Here is a 24,794-nt window from a genome sequence, read left to right as displayed (position 1 = left end):
CATAAACATTTTCTAAAACATTGTCAGATCATCAGGCTGTCATATCTACATGTCCAATGGTTTCCTTGCGCAGTCCCTCCCCCCCAGCACTTCCACATTCCATTGTCTGTATCTGGCCAGAATACATTGATGCGGATAGGTCATGCTGGGGTTTGGTAGACTTCTGCAAAGACCGAGTATATATGTAATGTTTGAATCCTACCAATAATCGTCAGAGATGGGGAGAGAGAAAAAGAAACATTTCACAGATACATTTACAACGTTTCACCTGGTCATTCCTGTGTCTTCAGGGAATGACCTCCCAATTTATTAACTATAACCTCAGGCTTACCATCAGTCCTAATGATCACCTTTCTTGATTGCACATTATGGGTGTGGCTCAAAATTCTTCCTATATGACCCCTGTTTATAATGGTGTGTGTTTTAATTTTGCTCATTTCTTGGTCTAGGGGGTCTGACTTTATGTGGGTTATTACAGTCGCTGGCATAATGCCCTTCTCTTCTACAATGATAACAAACCCTGGGTTTCCTCCAAGTGTCAATGACCTGAGGTCTTGGTTGATTTGATGCCTCCTCAAACGCTCGGATGCTCATCGCCATCAACCGTTTCCCCTGTGTTTCCTTGATTTCTTGGATATTATGATTATGTCGTTGTCTAGGGGGCTGATGTGACTTTTGTCTACTTCCTGATCTACAATCTCTTGCAAAATGACCTTCCTTCTGGCAATTGTAACAGACTTCCACATTTGAATTTCTCGCAGGGGTTTGGGGCTTATGCTGGAGTGGTCTTGTGGTTAGGGCCTGTATACTTGCGGCCATTAATTTATCACTTTGTGACTCTCTGTATCTGGTGATATTACGATCAATATCAATAGCGGCCTCTCTTAATGCGGCCACTGAGATATTTCTCCAGTTTGGGTTGGTGGTCTGTACCCTTGTTCTCAATACCTCCTTTAAACCATTCATTAATACCTTAACCGCTATTTCTCTATGCTGTGCGCATGTTTTGATGTCTGTGATCCCAGTGTTCCTAGCCATTACTTGCAGTGCTCGATTGAAATAATTGGAAATACTTTCCCCTTCGTTTTGTCTTATGGAGAAGATTTCATTCCACTTGACAACGGCAGGGAAATATACTTCCAACTGTTGGTTTATCTGCTTAATACATTCCTGATTGTGTTCCTCCGTTTGAGGTACTTCTGTGTCTAATTGACAATCAGTAATAAATTTCGCAGGGTCAACACTGGAGGGCAAACATGCCCTCAGCACTGTCCGCCAATCTTTGTTGGTGGGTTCTGTTGAGTTTCCTAGTTCTTTAATGAACCTTTGACATGCGACTAGATTTTTCCTTGGATCAGGAAATTCTGACATAATTGATCTCAATTCGGTCCGGGACCAGGGACAGCGCATTGCACTGTCCTGGACGGGAATGGTTCCCTGATCGTCAGTCTTCCCATTGGGGACTGTGATCACCCTGACAGGACTAAACTCAATTACATCACCTTGTTTTGGTCTTACAATATGGGGTACATTTGTTTGTGCGTGATATAAAACATTGTACGTACCTGTGGACACGACCTCACCTGACCCTCCGTTAGGGGGTTTGATTATTGCCTTTACCGATTTGGTCGCGTCCACCTGGATGTCTTGTGTGATGGCTGCTGGAAGTGGTGCCGACATCGTGTTGAGTTCACTTTCTTGCTCGTATTCCTGAGGGAAGTTTGACATGGGGTGCAACTTGCACGGGTTAATAGTTGTACATTTAACAGCATTACAATTATCATCGTTATGTTTATTACACTTATTCTTATCATCTATACTACAGTTGCTAAGTGCGTTTTTATTGTTCAACATTGTGCCTTTCTCCGCAACCATAATCCCCTCCATTGCCACATCTCTCCTCCCAAGATGAGAGTCAGGTATGTCAGTTAGCTCTTTTTGCATTTCACTTTCCTGTTGCCATAACTTTAAACAGTCATAATGTTTGATCCGTCTCTTTGCTGGTTCAATAAGACCTATCCTTCTCCTTAGATTTAGTAACACTTCTGGGCTAAAGCTACCTATTCTTGGGAATTTCTCCCCGTCATGTACAGTCATTCTTTCCCATTCATCACATAAAACCTCTGTGTGTGAACCGTATTTTTCACACATTACATACCTGGCCGACCCTATTGGTCGGTTTACTAAATCAACCCGAACCGAGGTTGATCGCCCCCTACCTGAACAACTGGCCCCCATAACTTGCAGGTGTTGCTTTTCTTCAGCGAACCCTTACAAAAACCAAGATGTCCGGGGCAGGCTGGCGGTGAAGTTTACCGAGTACTCCACTCACTTCTCGCCCACGTTGGCCAGTAACACAATCACTGTATCCAGAGCTGTTGTACCCAACCTAGGGCCCCTGTGAACCTTTATTTACTGGGGCGCGTTCCCCAGCAAGTATCGGTTGTTGGATAGTTCCTGAGTGACCAGCGAACTTCCCTTAAAATAAAAAAAATTACACAAATCACGTTAAAATGTACAAATAGCGTTTATGACCTTCGTACACAAATAGTACCGGTCAGGTTTACTAATGCACACAATTACGTGCGGTACAATCGTTCAGCACATAAGCAACTAATCTTATGTGTGGAGCGACCAGTGGAATCGAAAATTTCGGCTGCGAATTCCTTCAGCCAGAGCTTAATGGCCTATATGGGTTCCGCACCAACCCTTCTTGGTGTTGTGCTACTTGTCTCTATAGCGGACTTCCTTGTCTGCTGTACCTGGACCTCCTGGTCTGTTACAGTATGACCTCCTGGTCTGCTACACTCTAATGCTAAAAATTTTTTATGTTTAACCAGAGATGCCTCCCTAGCCACCATGCACGTCACTTACATGTATGTACCTTCACGAGAACTCGATACTTTTCTTGTGGTTCAACCTCAAAATTGTATAATTGCAAACACTCACTCACCACATGTACACTTTTGTTTCTATTTCTATTTCTGCGCAGAAATTTTTCTTTAGACCAGATGTGTTACCAATTAGGAGAAGGATCTGTTAATTTAAATTTGGAATGTAAAAAAAAATAGATTTGCGCGATTTATCGCCTGGCGTTATTTACCGCGTGGCGCTACTTATCGCGTTGAGAGGAGAGAAAAAAAACTTGTGATTTGAGTTACGTGGGCGTACCCGTACGCTCCGTTGCGTAATATACGCTGCGTGCGTCGGCCCTTGGATTGCGTACGCAAGTCTCAGTCTTTTGTTAGAGACACGTGTACGCAAAGCAAAGATCCACCGTAACACAATTTATACGTTTATCAATGTAGATGATCCTTGATCATCTACCGCACACCACACTGACTTCGCCTTATCTCCCAGGCAAAACTGTGTGTTTGTCTATACTTTAACTATGTTACCTTTACTCTTAAACTATAAAATAGTGACAAATCTTTCTTAGCACGTTTATCAACTATAAAACTGGCAAACAGAAGAGTGATATACGAAAATACACAAATGAAAAAGAAATGCAGATATATATGTGCGTGCGTGTGTACGCAAGACAGAAAAAAAAATAAACAGTTTTAAAAAGACACTATTGTTTTGTTCTTACCTCCGGTTCCCGGATTCCTTCAGCACCCTTTACTAAGAGAAGCAGACGCTTATCCAAACAGCACTACGAGGAATATGATCTCCCGCCCTTTGCTGCTGGATAATGTCTGCTGAAATTACCTAGTGTAGATATGTGAAGGACAGGACGAGCCCGCAATTGATAAAGCTAAATATTTATCGTATATAATACCCTTTATGAGGTCTAAGAACACTGTACGCTATCTACGTATGAAGTACCGTAAGGGTACGCTAGTTGCGTAACAATCGCTGTGCCGTGATCGAGACGCTCAAGCGTCACGTTCACTCACAGCCAAGAGATCACAGGCAGGCACGTTATTGGCTGTTGACTAACGTAATGATTCGCTATAGCGTAGCGGACGTTCGGGACCACGGGGAGATCACCAGCGGCGCTGACGCTCACTATATTAAACCTTTGTATCTAAACCATAAACAGTGTATTGTGCAGTTAAAACCTTAGTGTAATGTTAGAGTATAAATGCAACACAGTATAACCTTATTACCTTTAAAGCTGTTCGAGCGTCACCGACGCTCTGAGAATACTTAATACTATAAGAAACACACAGATACCGTGCTCAGGGTCCAACGCCTAAAATATATATTTTGAATGATATACTTGCAAAAGAATTAATACAAATACAAATCATACACTACAATATAACATTGACTACCTAACCAGATAACTACACAGGAAATATAAAACAATTACTATTTAAGGGAAAATAAGAGAGAAAGAGGAGAAGGGAGAGAGAGAGAGAGATTGGCCCACAATAACAAGAAGATCAATATAGTTGCGGAGAAACACTTACGCACAAAGGAAACGATCGCATGCGCCTCTGGACATCCAGCTCCCGATTTTCAGCAATGATAACCGTTGAAGAGTGAGCTGGATGTGATCGGCTTGCCTATTTATGCCCCACACACAATACAATTCAATGGTCCCTACAATCTCATTGTTCATTGGACACAGGAATTCGGCTTCGCATTATAACAAAAGGTCATAGGTTGATTCATACAGGTGGGCTGTGACTGCTTCCAACTGTTCAGGTGGGTGGGATACTGAGTTTCCCGCCGCATGACTAAATAAGAACAAATAATAGTAAATGGACATAAACTTCTTATGTCCATAACTATTCGCACGAGCGATTAATCTGCTCCAAACCAACACCGGAATATTGCTATTTAAATACTCTTCCGATGGGTACCAAACACCACTGTATGACCCCTGTTAGACCCTTCGTACAATACAAAGAGGGATCTCTCTGTTCAGGAACATGCTATGTTAACTAAACTTTCAGAATCTATCAAAGGGACCATGATCTACAAAATACATTATTACTGAAAATATGTAACGATTGAGTCGCACGCTACGATCACATAAACTCTACCGTAAATACGCATACCGTGCGCCTGCGGGTGCCCGCGACTGTGAGTATGCGCACGCACGGGAGAGCGCACGCATGCGCAGCGCGGACCAGAATGAGGTGCAAATATGGCAGTGTGTATAGAGATATTTTTTCTGACTTTGACAGTAAATCTACCTCTAATGATCAATCTCAAGCATTCACCTCAAGCATCTCACACAAAGACAAGGCATGTTTCTTCACATAAACAACTGCTGGGAAAATACACCAAAAAGCTGGAAGAACTCATTAACTGATTGATGTTGTTAACCTTCTGGTCAAAACACATGAGGAGAAAGAGAATCAGGTCTTCCATTTCACTGGCCAATTCTTCTTTTAAAACATGTGTCAGAGCAACAGATAATTCCAATGAAAATTGCTCTAGTAAATGAAGTTTATCATGTGCGCTACTGGACACAACCAAAGACCACAATTCACTATTTATTCTTATTGGTATATACACTAACAGTATGTATTGTGTTCCCGCACCTCCACAGCCACTAACAAGCCACCACCTACTTACACTTGCCATATACCCCATCTGAGCCTTTAATTTTACGGAGCCATATAGCACTCTCCCAAGTACTGTCAGTGCAGCCATCTACACTACACGTCGCCCTGTCCGTCCTCACTTAGGAGGACATTTACTAAGCAGTGATAAGAGCGGAGAAGTGAGCCAGTGGAGAAGTTGCCCCATTAACCAATCAGCAGCTCTGTATAATTTTATAGTATGCAAATTATAGATGTTACTTCAGTGCTGATTGGTTGCCATGAGCACTTCTCCACTGGCTCACTTCTCCGCTCTTATCACTGCTTAGTAAATGTCCCCCATAGTTACCATGACATCTGAGTGGTCAAAATATTTTTACCAATGTTTGTAACAGTAGTACCACTAGTTATGCAAACGTGACGCATTCTGCAAAGTTATTTACAGACGTGCAGACAGATCATGGATTTATTATTTTAAAAACATTTTCTGCCAGCTTAACTTTTCTGTTCTAAGTATTTATTTTAAAAGTTTTGTATTTTTGACATTCACCATTTTTTTCAACCACGAGGAAGTGTTGAGAAGTAATATAAGCAATACAAAGCTCTTTGTCCTCCTTTATTTCACAGTTCCATGACCTCTAGTATGTGTCAGGAGAGGCTGGAGATGGATGTGTATAAGGTGTGCCGGCCACCATTTTATTCATCACCAGTATCGGTGAACGCATTGGGGTTTCTAGAATGGGTGCAATGTGTGCGGTGCACACGAGCCTCTGGGTCCAGGGGGGGCCACATCGCACACATTGCACCCATTTTAATACTTACCTTGCTGGAGTCCAGCATCGGACTCTGCGATCGCGGCGCGTGCGCTGTAGCCAAATTGGTCTCCGGATCATGGCGGGCACCATGTTTCCGGAGACTTGCGGAGTAGACTCCAGCACAATGCCGCAGTCTACAGCGCCGTACAGAGGAGGGGGCCCACCCGGAGGTGCACACGGCCCCCTCCTCTGTTGAAACGCCCCTGAGTGAACGGAAGTGCTATTTGGAGATAGGAGCTGGCACTTATACAGTAGAGAAGAGAATGTACTACTCTAGTAGTCAGCATTCTGTTTAACCCTGCTTTTAAGAAATTTTTTTAACTTAACTAATATAAAAAAAATAATAATGTAAATTTGGAGATAGATATTGTTTAAATTTAACAACTTTGCCCATTCTATTGAGAATCCATATTGTACTAAGTTTCTACATAATGTGACCTGGGAGAAGTGGATGGGAAATAGGTTACCGACATTCTGGCTGCCCCATGTAGGAGGGGCAGTCAGGTTGGTAAAACAGGTGGCGTGGCCGTATGGGTGGGTGATATGGGGTAGTGGACATGCAATCGTGTCATCATGGCCCCCCTGTTATTTAATGGCTAAATTGTCTGCACTGAATAGTGAGTTCTGTGATTACAGTACAAGCTGGGGCGTTTCTGAAGAGCAGGAGGCCCGTGTACAGGCTCTGTCTGGGCCCCCTCCCATCTAGTCGGCACTCGGCAGCACACTGTATTTCTGTGCACTAGGGTGACCTAGGTGATCCTAGCGCTGTCCCAGAGTCTAGAATGCATGTGCATATCTCTGGGAAAATGGTGCAGCAGCCATTTTCCCAGTGACTTTTCTTCTGCACATGCACAAAACAGCAAAATGGCTCTGTGCCATTTTCCCAGTGATTTCTGCAGCGCTGCTGCGCCGTGGGTCTTTGGAGGGAAAGTATTAAAAATAATGGGAGCAGTGTATGTGGTGTGGGCCCACCTGTACCCTGGGGGCCCGTGTACACTGCGCACACTGCACCCATTATAAATATGCCAGTGAGTACAAGTGATTTTACAGTATTTGACAAACTTCTGTGTAAACACTTCAAATTCACAGTAGATACCATTTAATATACCCACAAATACTTTTGGCTGAAATACACTTGTTGACTATCATTTTTCCAATTAATTATAAAAGTTGCAAAAATCTACTTTTAGGCACCATTTAACCATACCTCTCAACATTTTTTACAGTAGAGTCGGGACCCATGCTGCGCGCTAAAGGCGCACTTCTGAAAGTGGTAGTGGCTTTGTCCACCGCAGGCCACGCTCCCTGAATTTTGATATTTGGGGGGGCCTGCCCACCTGACACACCAGAGCCGGCCTTAGGCATAGGCAAACTAGGGCATTTGGTATGCTTAGGGGCACCAGCAGCTTCTGCTGATTAAAATGATATGCAGCATGCCTATATTCTGTGTGTGACTGCGGCTGTATCTGCAAACGAAATGTGTTTTCCTGGAAATCACTGTAATGTAGCATTTCGTATGCAGATACAGCAGCAGTCGCACACAGAATATTGACATGCTGCATATCATTTTAATCAGCAGAAGCTGCTTTTGCATTCTAGCCACATAGTACTGCAAATAAGATGCATTTTCATAACCAAAAGGCGCCCGAAGTTAGCAGAGCTGCCAACTGATTCATGCCAGGCATCTCCTGCAGAACTAGCGGCGGTGCTAGGGGGCATCAGCCAAAATCTTGCTTAGGGCATCATATTGATTAGGACCGGCTCTGTGACACACATCCATTTTGCGGCACCCGGGTGGCAAACCCAGCTTTCCATCAGCAGCCCGGCTGCTCCCAGCCTCCACACTGCAATGAATGGATGTAGTGCAAATGCGTTCGGTGTCCATTCACTACCCTCATCGGCACCGCTGTTCAGTTCCCCAACCTCCCGATCGCCTACAGGATGATGTGACCCACAGGTGGGGCAGCAGGACAGTCCGTGAATAGCAAGATTGTCCCGCTAAATTTGGGGCGGTTGGAAAGTATGATTTAACTGCCTCCAATACTTTGCTGAAGGCCACTAACAGCCTCCTACTCTGCCTTGCTATCTTATTTGCCCCTTCTTTGAGGTTTAGGATGTTCCATACTCTTTAGTGCACTTCATGTAAGCCACGTACTGCGGAACTAACGTGCGTCATTGTCGAGATGCCCATGACTTGCCGTTTGCTATTGAGGTGCGTTGGTATTGGGAGTGCGCTTAGCGAAACTATGCCGCAAAGTTCACCTTAACGAAAAACTAGATTTCACACTAAGGAACTTGCGGCTAATTGAATTTGACCGTATGGTTTAGATCTCATCTGTTCATCTTCTGGAACACAGTAATTGACCATCAACTAGCCATAACCCTCTGATGTGCAGCAAAATCTCTATAGTATGTGATCTTTTAGTTTTGTATTAAAGCATTAGGAGCTAATGGGATGGGAGTAAAAAGCAAGACAAAGCAAGTGACTGTGCACCTGGGAATAACCATGTTTGTTAAAATATGTAAATATTTACATTTGGGAGGGGCGTGTCCAAACTCAAATAAATTGCGGTGTACAAATAAAGTTGCCAAGCATTTGTGGGCTACATGCAAAAGCAGACTCAATTTACCCTACATGCAAAAATATATATAAATGCATTTGCAGCATGTGTGAAGTTACTTGTTTAGTTTGTTTGTTTGTTTGTTTGTTTCAGCTTTTTTTCTACTCAAAATCAGCCCCCTATTTTCTAGGCATATTGGTGCCATATAAAATAAACATTTCCCATGACTAGAGATGCAAAAAATATCAAACTGGCTCAGAACTCAGAATTCAAGAAAAATTTCATTGGATTGATGACCACAGACATTTTTGTGAAACAACTGTTTACACTTGCCTTATCGCCCCCCCCCCCCTTTCTGCTACTAACATTATAATGCTATCAAGTTCCATTGATGTACATTTCCATACCTCCATGCCACTGCTAGCAATATAAACACCACATCATATCCGTATTTATAAGTACAGTAGCTCCCATATATGTAGCTGAGGCAGTTTCTGGATAGGCCATTTAGAGACATTATGAAACTTGATCTTTTTCAATTAATTTTCTGTTAATGGGATATCCTTTTCCAAGAGCACGTTGCAGTTATTAACTCAGCCTCAGTTCTCCCACAGTAAACTGTTTTATAATTAAGTTTTTTTAGAATTATACTGTACCTGCATTCAATTACATTCCTAAATATATAAAGCAAGGAAGTGCTGGCTCTGATGTTTTTTTACTCGATTTCAGTGGATTCAGATTATTTGGTTGAGTGCCTTTGTGCTTATTTCTTTCTATGTTTCTAAATAGGTTATGAATTTTTGCCGTTGAAGTTATAACCCCCAAAATAGAAAATTAATAGATAGTTGGCGATGAACCCCTTCACTGCTGAGGGTTTTTTCCACCCCTGTGCTGAGGCCACTTTTCAATGTCACATTTCAATATCAGTATCACCTGTTTTCTGTGCAGTACTTACACAAATTATACCTTGTTGGGTTTTTTGGAAGACTCTGTATTTTCAGGAAATACCATTAGTCTTTTTTTGTTCTATTCTAACGCATCAAATAAATACTTAATGGTGCTTGTTTTGACATTAGTCCAGTGGTTCTCAAACTATGTGCCGTGGCACCCTGGGGTGCCTCAGGGCACTTGCAGGGGTACCTTGGATTGGTGGTCCAGGATCAATTCAAATTATTTATGGTCAATGTACTAGGTAATACCAGTTCTGGTTGCTGTCAATTATAAAATATGTGTACAAACAGAACTAAATCTTGCCCCTCACCACACAGTTTAAGAATGACATATAAACGCCATTTACTTAATTACTTAATTTAACTATTTCTTTCTAAATTTCTCAGTAAGAAAACTTTTGGCCTAGAGGTGCTGTGAAAAAAAAATCTGATGCTCTAGGGTGCTGTGATTCCAAAAAGTTTGGGAAAGACTGCATTAATCCATATTTTCAAAACAGCACACAGCAGGCTTCTATATGTAGGCTTAGACATATACAGGTTGAGTATCCGTTATCCAAAATGCTTGGGACCAGAAGTATTTTGGATATCGGATTTTTCCGTATTTTGGAATAGTTGCATACCATAATGAGATATCATGGCAATGGGACCCAAGTCTAAGCACAGAATGCATTTATGTATCATATACACCTTATATACACAGCCTGATGGTAATTTTAGCTAATATTTTTAATAACTTTGTGCATTAAACAAAGTTTGTGTACATTCACACAATTCATTTATGTTTCATATACACCTCATACACACAGCCTGGAGGGCATTTAATACAATATTTTTAATAACTTTGTGTATTAAACAAAGTTTGTGTACAATGATCCATCAGAAAACAAAGGTTTCACTATCTCAGTCTCACTCAAAAATTTCCGTATTTCGGAATATTTGGATATGGGATACTCAACCTGTAGTAGCACAAGATGTGGAAATCTGGACTTTAGACTTTACACGCATCTGTGGAAAATCTTAATTTTTGTGTGTAATATTTCAACTTTTGTCTAACAATAGCTACTAATGGGTCACATGGCTTGAAGACTCCCCTCTTTCAAAGCAGGTTGCCCCCCATGTGTGTGCAGTATGGAAGAGATAGGGCACATTGCGTCCTTCCAGTGGTGCATCAAGAGAGGAGGAGACCAGCCGTGCCCTTCCTCTCCAGCTGGCAGAGCAATAGAATCTGAGCACTAAGGGCACTAGTAGACCCTAGCGCTGTCTCAGAGTCTAGTGCACATGTGCAGGTCTCCGGGAAAATGGCATGGTGGCTATTTTCACTGCGATTTTACTACTGCATGAAATGGCAGGAGAAGGGCCACGGCGCCATTCTTAAGGTGTTTTTCTGCAGTGTTGCTGAGGTTGACGCGGGACTCCAGAGGGTAAATATTGAAAAAAAAAGGTGCAGGTTGTGCAGTATGGGCCCTCCTGGACCCCGGGGCCCGTGTGAAATATATCTGGTGATCACTGGACAATATGTGCTAAGGGAGGCACATAATTTAATAAGAGGACGCCCCTCTTTTATACTGTATGTGGGTGCCCATTTACAGATGTAATTTTTTGCATGATATACAGAAAATTGTCTGCAGAGTAGTATTTTTTTGATGAGCATAGGGGATTACCAGACCATAGCTACTAGTGGGCAACATAATTTAAAAAAGGAGACTCCCTGCTTTCCATATGGGTGTCATTATGTGGCGATAGGGTGGTGGTTGAATCTGCCTGGTTATGGTGTCTATCACATCCAGTCCACAGCTGATTGGGTGAGAAACGCCCTCCCACACAGGTTACATCCAATGGGAGCCTCTGCCCTTTGGCTGCTGCGTGTTCCCAGAGCAGGATTAACAATGGGGCTGATGTAGCTGCAGCTCCAGCTCCACACCCCAAAATAGGCCCACTGCATCTGCAGCAACATACCCTCCAACAATTTACACATAAAAATCGCAACAAATCCGAAAAGGGGGAGTGGCCACGGGTAAAGGGATGTGGCCACACCCCTTTTCCTATACTTTCAATGGAAGTTTGGAGAGCCAGAAATCGGTACAGACCATAAAAAAAGGTCCTGCACCTGCCAAAAAGGTACAGCTGGAGGGTGTGCCACTGCATCTGCAGCAAGTCTCTGTGCTGTAGATAGGGATTTTTTTTTTACTGCAGCGTCATATGTCCTGCTGCCAGTCCGCCTGCCCCCTCCAGCATTAACAATCCCCACTCCCTAGCCGTGGCGCAGGTGGAACAAAAGCTGCTGCGGACACAAGCATAGATGTGTATGAAAGCGGTGCAGTGGAAGGCTTTCATAGCCCTCCCTGCACCGCATAGTCTCTGAGCCCTGGAGCCCTCCTCTGCGCATGATGTCACAGAAGTGCCTCCCCGCCACAGCCGTGCCCAGATCGCCAGAAGCCCTGACTCCGCAACCCAGCACCTGGCACCTGGAATCCCCGAGATGGCTAACATAACGGATAGAGTGGGTGACATCGCGGAAGGTAATGCCTGGATGCTGAATGAATGTAAAAGGTGACAGTGCTGTGCACTTTCATCTTTTACATTGATTCAGCGAGTCAGTCAGTTCTGCCAGCCTGTCACTATTATTAGCGCCGGTGTCCCAAAGCGCCGCATTACAGGGAAGTAGACGCACAAAATAAACTACAGCTCCTAGCAACCCTTAGCGCAGGAGCATTCTTGTGCTAAGGCCTGCTGGGAGCTGCAGTTTATTGAGTGCATCTTCTTCCCTGTAATGTGGCGCGTTGGGACACCAGCGCTAACAATAGTGACTGGCTGCTTGGCTGCTGTGCGAGTCTCCGGGAGAGCCACTGCCAAAGGGAAGACAGCAGCTTAACTGCTTCCAGGAGGAGAAGCAGGAGAAGCATTACCCGCCCCTCCCCCACTCACAGTATCTCCGGGCCCCATCCACAGCACCCCCACATCCCCCTCCACCACCTGCGGTGTCTCCAGACTCCCTCCCCCACCCGCAGCACCACTGCACCCACCCCTTCCCCACCCGTGGCACCACCGCACCCGCCCTTCCCCCACCTGCGGCACCCCCGCAAACGCTCCTCCCTCACCCGCGGTGGCTACGGACCCCCACCCGCGGCAACTACGCACCCACCCCTCCCCCAGCCTCGGCACCACCGCACCAGCCCCTCCCCCACCAGCGGCACCCCCGCAACCGCCCCTCCCCGATCTGTGTCTCCCCTGCACCCACCACTCCCTCAACCACAGCACCTACTCTGTGATTTATCAGGCCCTGCGTGCGCTGTTCACGCCGTTGCAAGGGGCTATGACTCCTTAACCATTGCACGCCCTTTGTCCATGCAATATTTAACCACTCACACAATTATGATTGGAGGTAATACTCCATATAATAAAAATATTGCACGCCACAAGGGCGTGCAAGGGTTAAGGGGGCGTAGCCCCAAACGGCGGTGTGAAGAGCGCCCGCAGGGCGTGGTGAATCACCTAGTAATCTAAATAAACATATATTTATAAATAGTTCATATATAGTATACTTGCAGTATCTGAGCGCAGTTTCTGGGTAGGCCGTTTAGAGACATTATAAAACTTGATCTTTTTCAATTAATTTTCTGTTAATGGGATATCATTTACCATAAGCACGTTGCAGTTATTAGCTCAGCCTCAGTTCTCCCACAGTAAACTGTTTTATAATTAAGTTTTCTGAGAATTATACCTGCATTCAATTACATTTCTAAATATAAAGCGAGGAAGTGCCGGCTCTGATATTTTTTGCTCGTTTTCTGTGGATTCAGATTATTTGCTTGAATGCTTTTGTGCTTATTTTTTGCTAAATAGATTCTGCAGTTTTGCAAGGGAAGTAATAACCCCCAAAATAGAAAAGGAAAAGATAGTTGGCGATGAACCCCTTCACTGCTGAGGTTTTTTCCACCCCTGTACTGAGGCCATTTTTCAACGTCACACTTCAACATCGGTATCACTTGTTTTTTATGCAGTGCTTACACAAATTATACCTTGTTTGTTTTTTTGTCAGAAGACTAAGGGGTCAATCCAACTATTTTACGAGTTTCTCACACCCGCGATTCCTCCTGAGCAGCTGCGGCACTTTATGGCAGCCCAAACTCGTACAAGGTGCCCTCTGCCCCATCGGGCTGCCTGCAATTTGGAGCGAATTTGAGTGGAAATTAGTGTCAGTTCCATTTCCAGCGTTGAAATGCAGTGGCAACGGCAATTCGCACCCATCGCAAAATAATTGAATTGAATTCTCTTTTAACATTGGCAATCATTTACATGGCAAACTCAACCTGGTTTTGCCATGTAAATTATTGCCACTTTAAAAAAAACAGCAGAACTCTCACAAAATCTCTCACTTTCTGATTCTTACACCCTATTACAGTCTCCCTTACCTTTTGAATGTATTTTTGCTCTATCCTGCATATTACATACAGACCCTGTGTTTGACCTGTGTACATTTTCCAGCTGTTCAGAACACTCCTGTTGTCTTACAGCCCTCACACTGGATGGCAGGATTACCAGAGCGGCGTTCCCAAGATCCCCACCGCCTGCATCACAGTGGAAGATGCTGAACTGATGGCTCGGATGGCATCGCGTGGTATTAAGATTGTCATCCAACTGACAATGGGAGCAGTCCAGCATCCGGACGCTGATAGCTTTAATACAGTGGCGGAGATCGTTGGGAGCAAATATCCTGAGCAGGTATGTAAGCCGTTTAAAATAACAAGCCAAAAAAAAGATACACAAACAATATCAGTTCCTAGGGCCTAATTCAGACCTGATCATAGCCGTGCAATCTACGATCAGTTACTCAGACATGCGGGGGCATGCCCAGCACAAGGCTAGTCTGCCCCGCATCTCTGCGCCCCCCCCCGCTCAAGTACAAAAGCATTGCATAGCGGCAATGCTTTTATACTTGACGAGTAGCTCCCTCCTGCGCACTGGCGGCGAGCTACTCATCGCTGTCTGGGTTGCAGCGGCTGTGTGTGATGTCACACAGCTGCCGCGGCCCGCCCCCCCGCGCGGTCTGGGCACACCTGCATTGCCCGGACCGCGCCCCCAAAACGGCGGCCCAACGCTGCCGGCTAGCCCCCTCCTGCCCAGCGACCACATCTGCCTGTCAATCAGACAGAGGCGATCACTGGGCTGAGATGGCTATCGGCTGTTTGGCATGCCGGCACATGCGCAGTTGAGACCTGAACAGCTGCTGTGCGAAAACTCACACCAGTGATCAGGTCTGAATTAGGCGCCTAGTCTCTTACAAGTCACACAAGACGTATTGTCGGCCAACTTTGTGTAATAATAAAGTCCTGAGTTACTCAGGAGCTTGTGTTATCATTGAGGCATGAAGCACAGCAGAGTGCCTCGTTTGTCAGGGGTTGTACTGGTTCCTAATAAATTGATAGTTTACATACCCTAGATTATTGTGACAAAAATTGTTGCCTTTCCTGGGAGTCGTTTATGTTGTGCAAAATGTCCGAGGTGCAGAGCAAAATTCCCTTTCGTAACAACATGTGACTCGGTTTGCACATGCGTGTCTGAAGTTCACTACATAGTGAAAACTGACATACTGTAATGAAGGCAGTGTAACTCAGTCACGTCTGGTGCTAAACTGAGATGTGTTTTGGGCGTAAAGGAGAATTAGATGGTATAGTTAGATGGTAGGACTTCGGACTTTGATATATCCTTTACAGTTTTGCACAGTGCATCTCAGGAGATTTTTGTGCATGGCAATTGTGTGTGTGTGTGTGTGTGTGTGTGTGTGTGTGTGTGAGTTAAATTTATTACATTGCTCCTAGAAATTTGCTTCTCCACTAAATATAGCCTGGGTCCCATTAATAGTATTACCTGTGCAAAAAGGGTGCAGTAGAAACAATGAAAGACAAAACGTCTCTGTGCCTGATTCAGATTTGTACGCAAACCCGATGGTTTCCGTACAGATCAGATGGTTTCTGGTCTCTGCATGAGGAGAACGGGTCCTGCGTGATCACTTGCACTCCCCCCTGAAGCCGGAGGATGATTGACATGCTGTGGTGTTTGAGGGGGTGGTGAACGGGACCGGACCATTCTAAAAAATGGGGGCATATTGCCCCCGTTTTGTAGGCGTGCTGTGCCCAGGCATCGCATCGTTGGACGCAGACTTCTTGGACCTGGTAGAGGAGTTCCGGCAGCCAGTCTGAGTAAGCTTTAGACGGATCTCAGATGTTAGTAGGAAGCGTCTACTACTTCCTTCAGACGCCTCCTGCATCATTAGTCTATTTGTGCTAATGGAATTGCACAGCCACTTACTTGAGGCTGTGCAGTACCAACCACACCAGGTACAGGACCTGTATTTATACTAGAGTGACAATATTTCTAATTGTCCACCGAACGTGTACATTGCACGAGCAGAATCACTGCCTGAGTTGAAATCAAATTTTTTTCTTGTTTGTGCATTGAAATTCTCCTGTACCCTGTTTTTTTAACCTGTCTCTAGGAGGTCTGTGCATGCAGTAATACCGCTATGCCTTGTGGACAGTCTAAAGGTGGGTACACACTGGCCGATATATCGGCCGTTCTCTTGAACAGCCGATATATTGCGGGTCCGTCGGCCAGTGTGTACGGGCGATATGTCTGTGAACGACAGAGTTATATCGCGTTGGCCCCGCAGAACAACCAACGGCCAATATATCTACTGATATATTTGGAGCGTCGCTGTGTGTGTACGGGCGGTCGGCTGACTGCATGTACACATGCTGTGGGAGCCGGCGGTGATTGACAGCTGAACTAGGCACGTCCGCCCAGTTCATGACGTCAGACCCCGACGGATCAGGCAGTGTGTATGCTCAACACACTGCCCGATCCGTCCATAGATATATCTGCCGATCAATTGATTGGCAGATATATCTATCAGTGTGTACCCACCTTAAGTCACACCAGGCGTCTTGTGCCATATGGAGAGTAAAGGATCGGTGTATGAGGACAAATCTGTAGCATTTAACTTTTTTTTTTATTTGATTTTCAACTGTCCCTGCTATACTGTAATAGGTGATGACACTACCCCACTCAAAAAGATAGAAGCGTGACATTTAAATGTTAAAGGATAATTCTAACCAAAAATGTTCATTTACACTGTTATCCTCTATTTCACTTATCAGGTTGATCTGAGCAAATTCCAGGGTGCAGGGGTAGGGGCATTCCCGTTTCAAGCACACATAAACGTCCTTCCCCAGTACCTGCCAACATTGCTGCACCCTACATCATGTAGTAGCCTGCTGGTATCAAATGTATTTAGTGTCTTCCAGAAGGATGAATGGAAGGAAGATAAAGCTCTTGGTTATATGTCCTCCTCTTGCGGTGATTGTGTCTCATTATTAGGCAATGTGCAGGGGCACCTGGCAGCACTGTAAATGTTTTGCGCTAACACATTCCAGTGACTTTCAGAACTGAGATGAATGTTCCCAGCTGCTCCTCTCTACAAGTACTGGTACACCTGCAACGTGCCACCTCCTCTCTCTGTTACTTCCTCCAGCAGACACCCTGACTATGAGCTGTTCCTAAGACATCATTAAACACATGCCTAACAATTATGTCAGAGGACGAGGAATAAGATCACTTTGGGAGTCATGATTTGGCTAATATTGCACTATAGCTGCATAATGTAATGTGTGGGGACTGTGTTGTTGGAGACCCTCTGAGCTAAGTGTAATAATAACTGACACATTGCAGTGTATTACATTATCTCACTGGGAACATGTCTCAGCTGTGGACTGCCCTGCTCTCTGCATGTGGCGCTTGTAATTGTCTCTAACCCCCTTTCTGCTAAGGCAATTGGGGCTCGTCCTACTTATTGCTGGGGTTTCAAATTAAACATGGGGGGATGGGGACTGACCTATCTAAAAGTTCCCCCTTTACAGTTGCTGTTCCTTGGACCTTGTTGGGAACGGGGATTAATGACATCATCACATTTGACCTCCCCCCCATGATGACATGAAGCACCACCCCATTTCATGATGTGTTCTCTAAGTAGTTCTTTTCTGGTGATAACAGATGACACCAACCTGCACTGCAGAAATACAGTACCAGCAAACGTGGCAGATGAGTGAGGGCACCTAACGTGTTAGAGTTCTCACATCCTGGTACCTATGTCCAGATCTCCCCTCACTAGGTTGCCTGTTTTTCAAAACAGCCTATAAAGTGACAGAAACTCTATAAGTGGTGCTCCAGCCAATCAGCTCCCAATTGTCACTTTACAAACACACAACAGTTGACAGTTGGGAGCTGATTGGCTGGAGCACCATTTATCATAGGCATCAAGTTTTATCATTCACTAGTTTTGTCACTCACTGATAAATGAGCCCCTTTATCTCTTTCCACTTTATCTCCCTCCAAGCTTTGATAGATCTTCTCCACCATAGTTTTCCCTTCGGAAAATACAAAAATTACTCCAGCCTTTCCCCAACGGCGCTCCGTGATCCCCTCTTCCTTCACCTGCATCTGTACAATGATTCATTCATTGACAGACAGGAAGAGTTTTTTTTCAAATGGCACCTGTATCATTTTCAATTTGTGGTTATTTTCTGGCATCTGTGCAAATGTGAGCTTGCCTTTTACATGTTAGGAATTTATCGTTTTTCATTTTTAGTAATATGGGGAAAGGTTTTACCTTGCCACAGTGCTCAATACTTTGTTGGTCTCTGTCAGCCAGATAACCTGTATCAGTCTGTATAATACCCCTTTCACACCGCACAAATAACCCGGTATCGACCCGGCATATTGCCAGGTCGACGCGGGTCGGCGTGCGGTGTGAAAGGGGCATTGCCGAAATCGCGGGTCGCCTGACCCGACAATTCAACCCGGGAATAAAGCAGTGTTATACCCGGGTTGAATACCGGGTCAGTGGCTGCGTAAACGGCCGTTTACTAGATAGGGAGAGGCGGCGCGTAGATGAGCTCATCTCCCAGCGCCGCCTCCGCCCCCTGCTGCTATGGCAACCCGCTCGGCTTATTGCTGGGCCGGGAAAGCCTGCAGCAGTTGCCAAGACTGCCCAGCATGCCGACCGCCGCCGCCACCCCCCCCCCCCCCCCTTAAACAAGCAGAAATTAAGGATGCCTCCTGCCCGTCGCCATGTTTCCGATCACGGCGGGTGCGTGTGACGTCACGCAACAGCCGCAATCACGCCCCCATTCGCACCGCCCCCTGTTTTCCGGCCTCCGTCCCCGCTCCGTCTCCACTTAGTAAACGGAACGATGCCAGACTCCCCCCACCCCGACTCTGCCTGATTGACATGCAGAGGCGAACGCATTTTCTGCGCCCCACGCAAGAAAATGCGGGCGCATGTTCAGGACGCGTGTTGCACATGCGCCCGCATCTTTTTTGTAATTTTTGCACACTGCGATCCAACTTGAATTATCCCCAAAATTCAGAATCTGCTGCCACACAATGTGAAAAAATGTATTTGGAGCTGTTACATGGCATTGTATACACTGCACTGTATACCATTCCACTGGTACTGTAACTGCTCCATTGTAGAGAAAACTTAGTGCCGTTCCAGTAATAATTCTCCAGGAAAAGCATTTCTCTCCCCAATTTAAAACCCGCCCGGAATCCAGCTTTTCAGATAAGAAGCAGACGAAGTAGTTGACTTTCGCTCCCTCACTTCCATTCCCTTTTACAGCTTGCGTGATTTAAGCGAACCAGGCGGCCTTCATAAACTTTTATTCAGCAAAGTCCTCGCAGCTCAAAGCACTCAGTGCTTCAGCCTACATATAATAATCTCTATTGAAGGCTCCGATTTTAAAGCGGTTTTTACCAGAACAAAGAAGTCAGGCATCACAGATCATTTGAAAGGATTTATGCTTTTTTTTTTTCCAGGCTATTCTCTTTATGTTCCTTTTTCCCCCCTGCATTTTGATACACAGCTCTGTCATGCATCCCTCTAGGATGTTTTTCATGGACTCTGTTTTACAGCTTTTTATCTCCGTCTCTGAAGAGAACATTTACATCTTTCTGAAAAAGAAAATGCACAGTTGGACTCAGGTTAACAAGGACTCCTCATTACTATGCGGAACTCTTGTGTAAGTCATTGGAGCTCTGCCTGGTGTCACAGGCTGCTTTTATAATGGTGAGACCCATATGCTGATGAAAATAAGTAATGGAATCATTTTAAATAGTTTCGCAATAAATGAGTTAGATTTCCTGGATGGTATATTGGTCACCAGCTTGTGACTGTAAGGAAATCAGCGGCCATGGCTGTGAGGTATCGGAAATTACATCTCAGCCGCCAGCACTGCATCGCCATAGAGAACGCAAGAAAATAGATAATAGTTCACCGGAACTCTCAAAAATGTTCGTAGATGTGAATCACAACCACATAACCACATATCCCCAATAATTTCCCACCATAGATTTATATTTGTATATCGGAAAATTGCATTAATGTTTTTGCATACATAACTCCTTCGACCCATCTGTGACCCCAGTTATGAAGTAGGGCAGGGTAGAGTATCCTGAAGCCATATCCATAATTATTGAATGGGATCATGTTATGTTTTGCCAGTGGACGGTAGGCCGGCGGTTAGAATACTGACAGTGGCATCCCGTCCATCAGAATCCCGACGGCCCCCCAGTAAGCCCCCTAACCCTCCTCTGCCCCCTACTAACCCTCCCTTGTGGATGACTAACCCTAACCTTTGCCGGTGGTGCATAACCCTAATCCTCCCCGCTTTGTGCCTAACCCTAACCCTCCCTTCCCTGCTGCCTAACCCTCCCCACTTTGTGCCTAACCCTAACCCTCCCTTCCCCGCTGCCTAACCCTAACCCTCCCCGCTTTGTGCCTAACCCTAACCCTCCCTTCCCCGCTGCCTAAACCTAACCCTCCCCACTTGATGCCTAACCCTAATCTCCCCTGCTATGTGCCTAACCCTCTCTCCCCGGTCCCTAACCCCCCCTTCTTCTGCCTAAACATATCCCCCCCCCCCCCCCACGGCAGGATGCCAGCGCATCCCGCTGTCCGGACGATTGGGATGGCGGCTGTTGGTAATGTGATGCCAGCATCCCGTGCGGTGTCTGTATCTCGACGCCGGCATTGCCTCCTACTTCGGGATCCCGGCTGTCGGGATGCTAACTGCTTCCCTTTAATATGCTATCTAGTAGAGTAGATTAAATTGGCAGGGCCGCCGTCGGGAGGGGGGGGGGGGGGGAGGGACTGTCGGGATTTGTCACGGGTCCAGACAGCCGAGGTGCCCCAGCTGCTAGCTGAGTTATTGCTAATTAATCACTGTCACACAGGACAGCGCAAGCTGCTAGACTCGTCTGGAGAGTGATATGAATAACTCATCACAACGCTAAGCTGATTCATTTACTCTCCATAGTAGCAGAGGGGGCAGACTGACTGCCGGCTGGATCTGATATCCTACCCTTCTCCTCTGTGTTGCTGGGGAATAAGAGGTTACTCGTGACATCACACGTGAAGGAGAAGAGAGGAGCAGCCCTGGTTTGCCACTGGAATTGGCATTGCCAAGGGGAGTCAGTCACTACCACGACAAGCTATCATGGAGAAACAGATGGAGCTGGGTGAAACTCAGTTTCGGCCTTGGAATCCTGGGAGACTCTAAGATTGTTCACATTGTCTACTTGTCCAGTCAGGAGAGGGGGCCCTACCTATTCTGGCAGGCCCGTGCCCCACAATTTTAGATGGCAGCCCTGTAAATTGGTACAGTGTATTTCTGTGAAGGGCCCCTATCTTTAGTGAGCCAGGAGTATTCCGGCCTCGTTGGATACCTGGCATTCACCACTGAACACTCATATAACATTTTCTAAAATCCATGTGGCTGCACAAGAGTGGGTGAGTCCTTTAAGTAAATACAGCACAGTATGCGTATGCTACTGGGGTGTGGTTCATCAAATCGACAGTGTCTAGGTCGACAATGTTTAGGTCGACCACTATAGGTCGACAGTCACTAGGTCGACATGGATGGAAGGTCGACAGGGTTTCTAGGTCGACATGTGCTAGGTCGACAGGTCTAAAGGTCGACATGATGAATTTTTTTTTTTTTTGTGTGTCGTTTTCTTCGTAGAGTGACCGGGATCCCAAATGAGTGCACCGCGTCACCTCGCATGGCTCGCTTCGCTCGCCATGCTTCGGGCATGGTGCCTTCGCTCCGCTACCACTTCGCTCGGCACACTTTACCGTTCCAATCGTAGTCCACGTGGATCTTTAAGTATGAAAAAATTTAAAAAAAGAAAAAAAATGTGAAAAACTCATGTCGACCTTTAGACCTGTCGACCTAGCACATGTCGACTTAGAAACCCTGTCGAACTTCCATCCATGTCGACCTAGTGACTGTCGACCTATAGTGGTCGACCTAAACATTGTCGACCTAGACACTGTCGATCTTCAGACCGGATCCCATGCTACTGTGGGCATATTTCAGGCATCTGGCTTGTGTGTTATGGCAATCCATTGTCCTCCTAGACACAACTCTTAGATCTCTAGTCCGTGCGTTATAACAGCCCCTGAGGAGGTTCATCTGTATTTTTTGTGTAAAAGACATGGGCATGAGAGGTATGGAGAAATTGCATTTTTCACAACTTATCGTTTTTGAATTTCCTCCGTATTTCTCTCTATGTCAATACTGGAACAGACCAAGTGGAAATGATCTGTCCTGGCAAATGCTCACCAGGCAGAGGGCAATGCTTTTAGCTGCTGTGAAAGATATCAATAACATAGAATGCAGGCATTGGTTTGCATGTGCACAGTTCAGCCGTTTACTTACCTCTCATGACACCAGGCCGATGAGTCTACATGCACCGTAGCTGAAAGAAGGGGGAGGAGCCATGGAATAGATGAGCTTTGGAGCGGTCGGAAAGGGGATACTAATCTTCTCTGCGCTCTCCTACTTATAACACCATATATGGCTGCAGACACTTTTGTGTGCATATTAGTTTGGAGAAGTGAAGATTTTCTGTTCTCCATAGATCGCACAACTGATCAGCCCTTTATTGAGACATATGGCCCTCATTCCGAGTTGTTTGCTCGCTAGCTGCTTTTAGCAGCATTGCACACGCTAGGCCGCCGCCCTCTGGGAGTGTATCTTAGTTTAGCAGAATTGCGAACGAAAGATTAGCAGAACTGCTACGAAATAATTCTTTGCAGTTTCTGAGTAGCTCCAGACCTACTGCTAGACTGAGATCACCTCAGTCCGTTTAGTTCCTGGTTTGACGTCACAAACACGCCCTGCGTTCGGCCAGCCACTCCCCCGTTTCTCCAGACACTCCTGCGTTTTTCCCTGACACGCCTGCGTTTTTTAGCACACTCCCAGAAAACGCTCAGTTACCACCCAGAAACACCCACTTCCTGTCAATCATTCACCGATCAGCATTGCGACTGAAAAGCGCCGCAGGATCCACAGCAAAACTGCTAAGTTTTTAGTTAAATAACTAAGCGCATGCGCACTGCGTGCCTTGCGCACGAGCAATTAGCACCAAATCGCTGCATAGCGAAAATCGGCAACGAGCGAACAACTCGGAATGACCCCCTATGGGGGCTGCATCAACAAGAGACTCTTCTTTTCTATAAAGAAGGAGAAGAGAATGGGTTTGCCTGGTAAATGATTGCCGCTTAAAAAAAAGGTCCAAGATCGTCCGGCATCCCAATTTATACTTACACTGATTTCATGTGAAGTATTTCTGTATTTTGTACTCTAGATAAATGAAAATGTTTTTAATTTTTCGGTTCATTAGTTGCAACTCTTGAGCATCCAGCTCTTAAATACTTCACTTTAGGGGAGATGATAAAGTGGAGAGAGATTAAGGCGGCAGATTTAATGAGTGATATTCCTGCTGTCACTCATTACTAAGCTTAAGTGGTTCTCCAATCAATCAGCTCTTAACTATCATGTGTTTGAAAATTGATAGTTAGGAGCTGATTGGTTGGAGCACCATTTAATATCTGGAAAACATAGGTTTTCTACATTAGTAAAACATTCATGGTACACTGGGCCTAATTCAGCCCTGATTGCACCTCTGCAAATTTGTAGAGGTTTGTGATCGGATAGTGGCCACACAGCCAGAGAGAAAATCCGCCCCGTGCAAGTCTGCGCACGCCGTGCAAAAAGCTTTGCAAACGCCGGTCAGCTGCAAATCCGTTCACAACTCACTCACCATCAAATGATTTCTCCAGTCTGTGCACAGCCCAGGACTTACTCCTACAGTGTAATGAGAACAGGCTGATCAGGGCCGGAGCTGACGTCACACACCCTCCCTGAAAACGCTTGGGAACGCCTGCATTTTTCCTGACACTACCAGAAAACGGCCAGTTACCACCCCCAAATGTTAATTTCCTGTCAATCAACTTGCGTACGCCTAGCGATCAAAAAAGACGCACGCGCAGTTGTTCGATAATCGCCGCTTTGCGATTACACTCAACAGCCATCAGGTCTGAATTAGGCCCACTATCTTTTATAGGCCCTACACACATGCCGATATTCTGAAAGATATGAACGATCTCGTTCATAAATGAACGAGAACTCGTTCATATCTTTCAGTGTGGAGACTCCAGCGATGAACGATGCGCGGCCCCGCGCTCGTTCATCGCTGATCTCCCGTCGGCTGTGCATGCAGGCCAATATGGACGATCTCGTCCATATTTGCCTGCACTTCAATGCAGCCGGGTGACGGGGGGAGTGAAGAAACTTCACTCCCCCCGTCACTGCCCCCCCGCCGCCGGGTTGCTCGTCGGCCGTATCGGCCGTCGGGCACCTCGGCGGCGCATCGCCGAGTGTGTAGGGCCCCTTAGTCTACAATTAATTGTTATTTATTTATTAACAGTTATTTATATTGCCCATGTTGCCTTTACAGAGAATATGTTGGTCATTCACATCAGTGCCTGCCCCAGGAGAGCTTGCAATCTTTATACACATATACAATACTGTGCAGAACTTTTAGGCATGTGTGTAAAAAATGCTG

The 24,794-nt window shown here is 45.6% G+C and overlaps 1 protein-coding gene across 3 annotated transcripts in view; it reads left to right on the top strand.

Annotated features, from left to right (window-relative positions):
- The window catches only part of CPQ (carboxypeptidase Q), a 1,143,103-nt gene that overhangs the window by 541,324 nt on the left and 576,985 nt on the right, over positions 1-24,794 (top strand). For all 3 annotated transcript variants that reach the window (XM_063924160.1, XM_063924158.1, XM_063924159.1), the window contains one exon: positions 14,342-14,549. In XM_063924160.1, the coding sequence (XP_063780230.1) occupies positions 14,342-14,549 (208 nt within the window). The remainder of the gene's footprint in view (positions 1-14,341; positions 14,550-24,794) is intronic.

Source organism: Pseudophryne corroboree, chromosome 5, assembly GCF_028390025.1.
Source record: "Pseudophryne corroboree isolate aPseCor3 chromosome 5, aPseCor3.hap2, whole genome shotgun sequence".
NCBI classification, from domain to species: Eukaryota; Metazoa; Chordata; class Amphibia; order Anura; family Myobatrachidae; genus Pseudophryne; species Pseudophryne corroboree.
Note: the sequence above shows the minus strand (reverse complement) of the source record. Positions and strands in the feature narration are given on the sequence as shown.